Here is an 11,395-nt window from a genome sequence, read left to right as displayed (position 1 = left end):
GATCTTCCTCCTGCCAGGAGGTGGCTTTGGTTTTCATACGGCAGCCATTCTCCCCCAGACAGATCCATCGCCCCATGCTTTGGGAATCTGCTGAGGACTTGGGACTGTCGCGCGCCAGGAGCCATCGCAGCAGCCGCCAGCAGCACCACGGCCATGTCGGGCTGCCACTCTCAGCGGTCGGAAATCTGTGGTCGTCACCTTGTGGGGGCTCGTGGGCAGATCCAGGGGCAGCGTCGGGGGACGCTGGTTGGCACCTCGAGCAGGGCTCTCCAGCCGGCAGAGCCCTGGGGACCTGACCTGCTGCGGTGGGCTGGGGACAGGGCTGATGTCTAGATGAGCACCAAAGTGCGGGGCAACAGCTCCTGGATGGCTGCAGGGACCCACATATGGAAAACATCAGAAAATGGGCTGATCTGCAGTATTTAGGTACGTTATAAAGCTTTTTATATGAACTAATAATTGCATCATTAACCAGGCGCCTGAAGGAGCAGAGAAATGCCTGCTCCAGCGCGGCTCCGTGCCCCCAAACACGCAGAAACCCTCAGCCCAGCCGTTGCCTTCTCCCCGTCCCATCACCACGGGGTTTGCCCGTGCAGCCGGTTCCTCAAAGGCCTCCAGTTTAAAGCGACGTGTCTCGGTGCAGCTCGAACCCCAGCAGCACAGCACCCATCTCACCGCTGCTCTCCCTCCCCCAGACATGGGAACGGAGAGAAACCAGCCCCGCGAGACCTTCCCACCACTTCCTGGCGCGCTGGGTTTCCTCCAGCGAATCTCGAGCTCCCTCACCAACACACCCTCGGAGCTTTCATTTATTTCTCCTGCCCTATATCCAGCCTGAACTGATCCCCGTTTCGGAGGTCAGCGAGCTGCACACAGAAACGTTTGCCAAGCCAACATCTCCAGCCATTCCCCCTGAACTGAGCGGATCCTGAAGCCAGGATGCAGGCTGCCACCTTTTGGCAGAACCGAAAAGATTTCGCATTATTAATTTATGTTAATTAAGCAAAGCAACGAAGTGTCCTCTGCATTACACCCAATTATGAAACTTGCAGATTTGCAGGTAATTCACTTATCTAAGCTTACATATGACTTTCAGATGTAGTCTTATTTTTGGTTTTGGTCTGGATTTAATGCTAGCAAAATTTATTGCAATTACAGAGTGACCCCTTATGCCAAAGCTAACCCCTGCCAGGTTTGCATTTTTTTTTTTTCCAAAACCCCAACCAGAATAACAGGGCCCAGACACAGCGGGAGTTAAATAGCAAGTCGTGGAGGCGAGGAGCCGTGCAGGACCCCCAGGCTGAATACCAGCAGTCCCAACACCAAAGCTCACCAAGAAAAAGCAAAGATCAATCTACAGGTAATTCCAAACAGATAAAAATGAGGCTAATTTCAGAGAGAAGGTCTCTTGCAGGGTACTGCTACAGCTCGCAAGCTGCAAAATGAAGAATGATGCATTTACCGAGCTGGTCGTGCCCCCGGGACTCTTTACCACGGACGTGCACACAGCTGATTGAAAAGCAGATCCTCTCCCCGCAAACAGCTTCTGCCCTTCTCGCCTACGGGATCTCAGGACACCAGTGTGAAAATTGGGAACGGGCTGCTGCCAGCCTGCCTCCGTCACCAACGCCAGCCCCGTCCGCCGGCCTCGGAGGGGATGCAGAGCTCGGGGATGCCGAGCGGTACCCACCCCGGCACCGTGCCGGGGCTCGGCGCTGGGGGTCAGCCCCAGCTTTCTGGGGTTGCAGAGCATCCCTCTGAAGCCACAGCTTCAGATCGCCAAAGGCGGCCGAAAGTTAAGTTCTCCAGAAAGAAACTTTTGTGCGACGTGGACACCCTTTGTGCTGAGCTCTGCCCGGGCTGCCCCGAATGTCTGGCCTCGGGTAACCCTTCCACGTGGCGGCCAAACCCTGGGCGCTGGTGACATCTCAGTGGGTGACAGCACCCAGCTGGTGCTCCAGCTGGTCCTCTCCCCAGCAGTCCCATACCTATAGGATACGTAGAGCCCCTAATGACCTTAGAGTGCTTAAATGACAGCACGATTAAGCCTAATGCATTGACGCAGTCCAGCGTGCCTCAGGCTCCGTGCCCACGCGAGCGTCTGGGTGCAGAGCCACATGTTCCCTGCTGAGCTCCGTCACCTCGACCTGCTCCCTGCGCCTCTGGGTCCTACACAGCATTGGGGGATCCCCTGCAGTGAAAAGGGCCGAAGAAGGCACCAGCTGCAGCTTTGGGGACCTCAGTGTTACTGTTCCCTCCGGCTGAGCTCCGGGAAGGCGTGCTGAGCCTGTTTCCCAAAGGGGGAGGCGGGGGTGCAGTTCTGGGCTTCAAGGTCCATCGGTCTTGGACTGCCGACAGACCCAGGACCCTGCCTCGCTCTTTGGTGCAATTTTGCACCGTGCCACGGGCGAGTATATCACTAATCTCATCCTTTTCTATTTGCGGTACGTAATCGGGGATTGCTTTGGATGGTTCTGAAGTGGAATGAATTCAGTAGGTGACATTAACATGGAGGCAAAAGCTGATGCTGCGCAAGGCGGAGAGGCTTTGCGTGGGCAGGGCAGCCTGGCTGCGGCTGCCTTCATGTCTGGGCAGGCGGTAGCAGGCAAGGGGACAGAATTTGTGACAAGTGCCAGGTCCCCCATGAGGTCCCACGCTTATCTCCATCACCCAGGGCTCGGCGCCGTGCACCACTGCACCCGCTCCTGCCAGCACCGGTGGCTGTGCCGCGCCGGGCTGCTCTGCTGGGTGCTGCTGGCAGTTGGTCACGTCTTGCCCGTCCCAGGGACCTCTGCCCAACAGCTCCTGGCCCTGCCACGTGTTGGCCCAGCCACTCCATTTCACGTGGCCGTCGCAGCGAGAGGTCTGCAGCAGCTCATGCCTGTGCGGGAGAGCTGAGCGATGCCTCCCCTTCTCCCTGTACCCCTCCAAAGCAAAACCAGCCCCACCAAAACCTTACCTCGGCCTCGTGCCGCCTTCCCCAGGTCTGCGTGGGAGCAGGAGAGCAGAGAGGGCATCCTCGTCGCGGCGGGAGGATGCAGCCCCTCCGTGCCCCCGCTCAGCCCTTTATCCCCAGAGCTTTGCTTCCTCCTCGCCTGGATGCTCAAGTTCAAGGTAAAAATGGAAGCCCCTCCGGTTGGCGGCCCCTGCCCCTGGGGTACCTGTGAAAGCGATGGGACCCGACGGTCCAGGCGGCACCTGGGGAAGGTGGGTCCGGTTTCCCCAGCTGCCCGCCGCTGCCGTTTCGAGCCCGGTGGTTTTTTCTCTCTTTCAGTTTGCTCCTCGCCCCTTCCTGTGCCGCGGGTCTTGCTCGATCTTCCTTCCTGTCGGTGCAGGGCTGCCGCCTATGCAAATCGATGCGAGTTATCTGCTGAAAAACAGCAGCACATGGTAACCGCCCGTAGCCTGTACGACCCCCCGACAGCGGGGTCTGCCCTGCTGGGAGGGATGCTCGGTGCACGGCCGTTTCCCCAGCCACGGCTGCTTTCTCCCGGGAGAGCCACAAAACCAGGCTGACCAACATCCAAATTACACCGAATTCCCTCGAAGCAAAACCACGAGCTCGCCCTGCCCTGGAAGAGCCGAGGATTTTTGCTGCGTACCCCCCTTGCTAGCCAGAAACGCTGGGGAGATCCCATGGAAGAGGCTGGTGTCGCAGCAGCTCTGCCCTTTGCTGGGCCACGCATGGAAACATTTCCACGAGTAAATTCAAGTTGTATCTTGAAAGAGCAAGAATAAAGGGGCGGCAATAAACTCCCCTTCCTCCAAAGCCATTTTTCTGCCAGTGCTGAATGCTTTCTCAAACTCTGAGTTTATCTCTAAAAAGGTGGATCACATCACACCAAGGAGCGCTGCATCCGCACCCGCGGAGCCAGAGCCGCCGGCGGCAGCGGGACCGGCAGGATCTCCTCTCCCCAGCTCCGCTCAGGCAAGTGGGGTTGATCGTTATTTTGCGTTTTTGTTCTACAAAAACCTTAATTTGTAAATCCCATAACAGGTTTTGCTGGCATTTAGGGCAAATCCTATTAATTCTGAGATGCTGAGCAGAGAAGTCCCCTGAAGGCGGGTGGGCAGGGTGGCACAGCAGCACTGAGACCCAAGGCACGTAACTCTGCTTTCCGTGAGTCCTGGGGCAGAGCGGCAGAGCCCAGGGAAGCGGGGGGGGAAGTGCATCTCACCAAAATAGTAAGATAATCACACGCCACGGTGGGGATTGCTGCCATCCCGGTTTATACCCAGCGGCTCATTTTTTGGGCCAAAAGCTCCCGCTGCCGGGGTGGTTCGGGAGAGGTCAGAGGAAGCAGAAGTCAGTGATGAAAACAGATGAAAATAGCACGTCCCGTTATGAGACCTGCCCTGGTGGGATCTAGCAGGTAGCTCTAACGAAGCTGCATCTAAATCTATAATTACACATCTTTCCCTTCATCAAGTCCAGCTGAGAGGTGGTCGATGGCTGATGGTGGAGATGGTGGTGGAGATGGTGGTGGAGATGGTGGTGGAGATGGTGGTGGTTGGTGGAGCTCTCATGGTGGAGAGCCGGTGGGGGAACGGGGTGGGCTCACAGCCAGATCATCTGCATGCGGTGAACTGTGTTTGGGGAGGAGAGGTGGCGGCAAGCAGGAGTTTGGACCTCCAGCCACCGCTCTGGGCTGCGCGCCTCCCGGGGATTGCTCTCTGCCGGTCCTAGGGCTGCGCCCGGTAAGGGGTTAAAACCTTTCCCCTCCCAAGCGTTGGGTCTGTTGGCGATTTCCTACCCTGTCAGGAGGCTGGTTTCAAGAGGAGATGGCATCTGGGAAGTCCCATCAGCTGCCACCTTCCCGATAAGCTGCAGCTGAAGATCCCTCACGTCAAAAATGACTGTGCAGAAGCCCCAGTCGGGGCTGTACCTCCTCCTTTCACCATTACCCATGTATGCTAATTAATGCATCTGAACTCTTTATTTGCAAATGTATTCAACATGTCCCTCATGTATTTTCCAGGCTGTTAACTTGATTCAAACCCAAATTTCCCAACATACTTACCGAGTTCAACCTACAGAGTTCCCAGCAGGATGAGTTTGACCCGTCCTTCAGCGAGCACAGCCCCTGCTCGGCTTCTCTGAACCGGCCCGGCGAAGCCCGTGAGGTGACACCGAACTCGCAGGGGTGGTTAGAAAAGCACCGGAGGCGACTCCGCTTATTTTGACTCGCCCGGGTTGCTTGGCAAGGGGGTGATCGGGGACCCATCCCCGAGCTCGGCCCGACGCAGAAGTCATTCGCCTGGGGATGACGAACCGTCCCATCTCCGGAGGGAGCAGGGGGATGCTCCTTGGGAACAGCCGGCTTTCCACCCCGTGAAAAACGCGCGAAGCACGGTACCGGAGGACCGGCAGCACTCCCGCTGTTGCAGCGCGGGGGTCTACAAGCCTCGGGATGACCCCAGGTCCCCCGGGGCGGAAGGAGGGGGAAACGCAGCCGCTCTCAGACTGGAAGCGGACGGGGGCCGAGGACGATGCCCGGCCGCCGCCGGCAGCAGGCGGCCACGTGCCCCCGCTGCCCCCCGGGGTGGGCGGGGCCGGGGAGAGGGACGGACCAGTGAGGCCCGCCCAGCCGGACATAGCCGAGCGCAGTCGGGTCCAGCCGAGCCGAGCCGAGCGCGGTCGGGTCCAGCCGAGCCGAGCCGAGCGGAATCGGGCCGAGCCGAGCCGAGCCGAGCCGAGCGCGGTCGGGTCCAGCCGAGCCGAGCCGATTCGAACCGAACAGAGCCGAACCGAGGTGAGGAGACCCTCGACGCCGCCCGCTCCTGTGAGGGGACGCGGTTCCGCGCCGCCCCGGGGCACCCGCCGAGACCGACGATGGGCCCCTGCCGCCGCCCCGTTCCTTCACTGCCCTCGCCGCCCCCCTCCCGTGCCCGGGGAAGCCCGTCCGAGCGGGGCCGGGCCAGGGGCTGAGCCGCGGCCTCGCCGGGCCCACGCGGCGGTGCGACTTCTCCGCCTCTCGCCCTGGTAGAGCCCCGGGACCGCCCGCGTTTCCTCACGGCTGGGAGGAAACTGATCGTGGCGTTCGGGGCAACCGGTGAGTGCACGGGGAAAGGCCCGGCCCCCGCCCGGGGGTGCTGCCGCGCCTCCGAGAGCCCCGGGGCTGCCGGGCTCCGGGCCAGGCCGGTGGGAAGGGCGAGGGTTGGGCCGTGCCACAGTGACCCGCCCTCCTCCTGCTGCCGCGGCGAGGAGAGGTGCTTCGGGTCCCGGCGGGCAGAAGGCGGGGGCACCGACAGCTTCCAGAACACCCGGCCTCTGGGGCCCCGTGGAGGTTCAGGGGGTCTGGAAAGCGCCTGCCTGGCTGGAGCAGCAGCGCAGGGAACGGGCGGTGGGGCTGGTAGGAGGACGGGCTGGAGGGACTTGGTCCTTGTGTCGCAGAGAGAGCGTGGGGTCGAGCAGCTCCATCTCACAGTTCCAGCTCATCCCAGCTCCCTTTACGAGCAGAGCCCTGCGGGAAGCCAGGGCTCTGAACAGGTCTGCACCTACAGGGGCTCGGGGGGGCTACGTGGCCCAGGCTCTGCTAGAAGAGGGGACCTTCAACGTCCGTGCAGTAATGCGGAGCCCTGTGAAGAAGGAGGCCGAGGAACTGAAGCAGAGGGGAGCTGAGGTCGTGAAGGCGGATCAGGACGATGAGCCATCACTGGAACTGGCCTTGGCGGGTGCTTATGGAGCCTTTGTTGTAACCAACTTCTGGAAGCACTGCAGCAAAGAGAAAGAAACCGTGCAGGTACCGGTGCTTGCTTTAACTGGGACCATGTGCAGAATGGCCTGGGAGGGGGTGATCAAGGGACAGCCATGTGGCATCGGGGTGGGGGTCATGGGACAGCTTTTAGTGCAGCCTTGCCAGCCCTGATGGTTCAAGTGGCCAGTCCAGAAAAGTCCCAAGGCCTCGCAAACAAACCAGGTCCCAGTTCTTGCAAAGCCAGAACTTGTCGCCTGTTCCCTCGCAGTCAGGTGGCTCCAGGATGTGGTGCCTTCAGGAAGTGGTTAAATGCCTCGAGACCTGGCATGGTGGAGGGCACTGCCTGGGAGTCAGAGTAGCAGGGCTGGGAAGACTCGGCTCCGCAGAGCCTTCTGGGATCTGAGCCAGGACTGTCGCTGCCTGCAGTCCTGTAGTTCTCTGCACTTGCAGCTTTGGGGCCAAAATGTGCTGCGGTATCAGAAATCCCAGGGCCTTCCCCAAGGGCGGTGTTCACCCCAGGACAGATTTTGCAAGGTGGCACCATTGCCATGCCTGGATGGCAGCAAACAAAAGATATGTTAGGGCAGGTATGTTGGCCCCGGCAGATCTTTAGGGCTGGTGTTTGTGTGCTTGGTGGAGGAGCTAGCACCAAAGCTGGAGGGTGTGCGGTCTTTCTAATGTAGGATGGTGTAAGCAGTGGACTCGGCTCCACCTGGGCAACTCACAGGGCTCGCTGGGTCTGCTCAGCCCTGGTTCCAGCTGAGGGCTCGGGGTGCCAGATGCTGAGGAGCTTGCTCAGCTGGCATGTGTTGGATCCTGCCTTCCTGCCCAGTGCAATGAAGGGAAAGGGGGGATGTGTGGGGATGATGAAAGCCCCCACGTGTCCCAAGGGAGCCATTCCCCTCTTCATGGCCGGCTTCACCCTTCGCCCAGGGAAAGCGGCTTGCTGACCTGTCGAAGCACCTCGGTCTGCGCCACGTCGAGGCCTGGAAAATGTGAGGCAGCTGATGGGGGGCTGGCTGGAAGTGCTCCACTTTGACGGCAAAGGTGTGGTGGAGGAGTACTTCCAGAAAGTTGGTGTTCCCACCACGACCATCTGACTGCCGTTCTACTTCGAGAACTTCTCTCCGTCTTCAACCCGCAGAAGGTCCCGCAGGGAGATACCTTTGTCCTGGGTAAGACAGGACCTCTCGCTTTCCAGGTCGCTGCCCTGTAGTTCTCTTCTGCTCCCGCTGTGCAGTGTCTCACTGAGGGGCAGTGAAACCACCAGGACTGCAGACTGATGGGGAAAAGGGGCCTGTGCCAGCTTGACCACAGCAAGTTGCAGCTGCATTATGGTCCTTCAGACCTGTTTGGTGGCCTGCAAGAAATAAGTAAGTGAGATGCCAGTCCTGTTTCTGGTGCTGAGGGCTGCTCTGCAGATCCCAGAGTGTCTCTGGACACCCCAGCTCCCTGCAGTTGGGATGTCGGAGGTCAGAGGTGGGGCTGCAGGTCTGGGTGAGTCGCGGTGCTGCTCTGGCCACTCACGGTCTCTTAGCTCAGGCCTGCAGGTGCTCTCGTGGCTTGCCACACTGATGCACTGCTCACGGCTCTTCCTCACCTCGTGTTCAGAGGCTGGGTGCCGAAAACTCCAGCTGTACCTCCTCAGAGCTGGGCTGCACTCTGACCAGGATCAATCTCTCCCATACAGTGCTGCCCATGGGGGACACCCTCATGGGTGGGATGGCAGTGGAGGACACTGGGCCTGTTGTGCTTTGCCTGCTGAAGTCCCCGGAGGAGTACATAGGCCGAGTGATCGGGCTCAGCACTGGCAAGCTCACCGAGGCAGAGTACGCCACTGTCCTCTCCCAGCAGACGGGCAAGACGGTGGAAGCCAGCAAGGTAGGAAGCATCCCTTGGTGTACGTGATGTTCTTGAGGTGGGGGGAAGCTGGCTCAGGGCCCTGCAGCCCGCCTTCAGGTGGCGGGGGGACGATCCCGGTGCCTTCCCAACAGCTAGGCGCTCTGCAGGTCCCTGCCCAGGCCGGGCTGCTGTTGGCTGCAGGTGCGCACCCCTGCTTGGCAGCAGCAGAGGGGCAGCACGCCTGGCCTCTCCCCTTGGTCTGGAATAGTAGGGGGCTCTGTATGGGGGCTGAGCATGGACAGCACTGGCAAAACGAGTGCTGTCCTGCCCCGGCAGCAAGGCCAGGAGCTGCCGGGGTGGAGGGCCCCTGTAGCTCGGTGTACGGGTTTGGTACAACCTAGCGCTGGTGTCCAGGATTAGTCCGGCTGCCGCTGCGTGCGGCTGGAGCACACGTTGGCACCGAAACTGCCTTGTTGGTGTTGTCACTGAGACGATGCATGCTCATGGAGCGCGCGTGTGCGCCCGGGCAGGTCTGTGCCTGGCTCTGAGGGATAACTGAAGCGGGAGGTCTCCAGAAGAGCCAGGGGCCGAGCAGTCGCTGGTGGGGCTGCGTACCTACAGAACAGGTCTTTGCCGCGTGCCCCTCCCTTCAGCAGGTCTTTCCCTGAGAGCCTTGCTGTGTCACCCAGTGCTCCTGGCCTCTCCGTGCCCTGTGACTTTTTAATTTTGTGTTTGTGCTTTGGCTGTGCTGCTCCCCTCGGGCGGCCGGTACAATGGATGAGGGGTGCAGTGGCTCTCTGCTTTGAGAACAAAGCACGTTTCAGTAGAAACGAAGCACCTCTGATGCTCTCTGCAGGTTCTGCTCTGCCAGGGACAAATAAGCAGCTCTCTTCTTCCCAGAAGAAGACTGCCCCAGCACAGTGCAGAAGCACGGTGGTCCACCCTTTGATTCAGGCAGGGAGGGTGGGTGCTGGGGTACAAGGGGCAGCCTGGGTTGCTCGGGCTCTCCAGAGCTCTCTTACATCCCCCAAGCCCGTGTTTCTAGACCCCCTCAGCCACGGCTCGTACCCCGGTGCAGGGAAGGGCTCCCTCATAGCTGTTCCGGGCTTCGGCTGCTGGGGAGAGTGGGTTGTGTGCCTGAGCCCGTGCCCAGGCTGGCTGTGTGCCAGAGTCGGGTGCTGGCCCCAAGCAGGTTGGGCCGTTCCCTGCCAGGCAGGGCTGCAGGGTGCTCAGCGGCACTGCCCTGCCAGTGGCTGCGGCTTCAGGGGGGGGCAGCTGGCTCGGGACAGATCCAGAACAAGCTCCTGAGCGCCTGTGCGGCATGATTTCCCCACCCCCCCCCCTTTCTCATGCTGCACCTGGAGGAAGGGTGGACTGGGGGGACCTCCTGGGTCAGCACCAACCAAGAGACAGTGGTCTGCTTCATCCCACCTCCCACCAGCACGCTCTGGCGAAGGCTTTCCGCCGCCTTGCCGTCATGCTGCAGGGCTGCTGCTTCCTTTACGCAAATCCAACCGAAATGACTTGCAGAGCAGCAGAGCCCTCCTCAGCAGTGGAAATAACGTGGCAGGCTGCTCTAATGCAGCCCTCTTTGGCTTCCCTGCATGGTCCAACGGGAGTGCCCCAGCAGCCTCTGCCCTGTGACAAGACTGGTTTTTTTTCCCCCAATTCTTTTCGCAGATCTCGCCAGAGGAGTATGTGAAACGTGGCTCCCCCGGTGCCAAGGGAATGGCCGCTATGTTCCGTTTCTATGCCCTGAAGCCAGACCGCGACGTGGACCTGAACATGAACCTCAACCCCAAGGCCCGCGCCTTCCATCAGCAGGTGGCAGACAGTAAGGCCGCCTTCTGACCCTTCCCTCCCTCCTCTTCTACCCGAGCTTCTGCAAGAAGGTAGCGGGAACTGGCCAAGGAGGTGAGCTGCGCTGAGCCGCGCTGCCTTTCCACTAGCGCCCTGGCGAAAGGCTGACCCTGCCAGAGCTGGGAAGAGCTTTGGTCCACGCGTGTGCCACAGGGCTCTCCTGTGACTTGGTTGAGACTGTTTAGACTAGAGCAAGAGGAAAGGCTGTACAGCTGCAGGCAGACAGGCGGGAGAAGCGCTACCTTTGCACGCTATCTTCAGGGAGGTGTTTGTTTAGTGATTCTGGGTGTTTTCATGTCTGTAGGGTGGCGGCGGCGGCTTGTTTTCCCAGGATCACCCTCTTTCCTAGGCAGCTCTGAGCACGCAGCACCTCAGTGGGCTGAATTCTGGGTCCCGAAGGGCAGTGCCTTCTCTGCAGCCGCTGCAGGTACCCACGGCCGGTCCTCAACCAGCACCGGCGCAGGCTCCTAAGCAAACAGAAAACGCTGGGGTTTCTCCATGGAGCAGGTTCAGGCACCGCAGGTGAGCCAGCGGGCAGAGCAGCACGCCTGGCGAGACCGAGCGCTGCGTTAGCACCACCCTGGCACAGGGGACCGTGCTGTGACGTCCTGTGCTGTGTAACCTGAAAGCTGAACCTAATTCCCCACCTCGGACAGCTCTCAGCTCTGGCCTGGCCTTTGGGCTCCTGGAGCTAATTTCAGTCGCTGCCCCTGTGAGTCGAATAAAAATTCTGCAAGACTGTCCAACCTCAGGGTTTAAGACTCGCTTAAAAAGCTCCTTCCCCCACACCACCATATGCTTCAGGTACTGGTCGGATAAGAGCTCTGGGATTTAGAAGTCTGCCTGTGCTTAAAGTCAATTGCAGCCACCAGAGAGATGCTCAAGCCATCTAGCCCCGTCCTCTCCTTGTCCGAGAGAAGACCTTCATTCCTGTTACTGGGGGAGGGAAAGGGGGTAACAGACAAGGTTGGAAGAATAGACAAGGCAGTGAGGCA

The 11,395-nt window shown here is 60.0% G+C and overlaps 1 protein-coding gene across 1 annotated transcript; it reads left to right on the top strand.

Annotated features, from left to right (window-relative positions):
- Nucleotides 1–5,411: 5,411 nt before the first annotated feature.
- Nucleotides 5,412–11,395, top strand: NMRAL1 (NmrA like redox sensor 1). Its single transcript, XM_076351258.1, is given in 10 exon segments — nucleotides 5,412–5,637; nucleotides 5,931–6,053; nucleotides 6,505–6,743; nucleotides 7,632–7,677; nucleotides 7,680–7,817; nucleotides 7,820–7,873; nucleotides 8,389–8,579; nucleotides 10,221–10,374; nucleotides 10,705–10,827; nucleotides 10,908–11,395. Coding segments are annotated over 10 exon segments (1,413 nt in total). The 3' UTR covers nucleotides 11,027–11,395.

Source organism: Aptenodytes patagonicus, chromosome 13 (assembly GCF_965638725.1).
Source record: "Aptenodytes patagonicus chromosome 13, bAptPat1.pri.cur, whole genome shotgun sequence".
Classification (NCBI taxonomy): domain Eukaryota; kingdom Metazoa; phylum Chordata; class Aves; order Sphenisciformes; family Spheniscidae; genus Aptenodytes; species Aptenodytes patagonicus.
The sequence above is the reverse complement of the archived record's forward strand: the minus strand, read 5'-3'. Positions and strand labels throughout refer to the sequence as shown.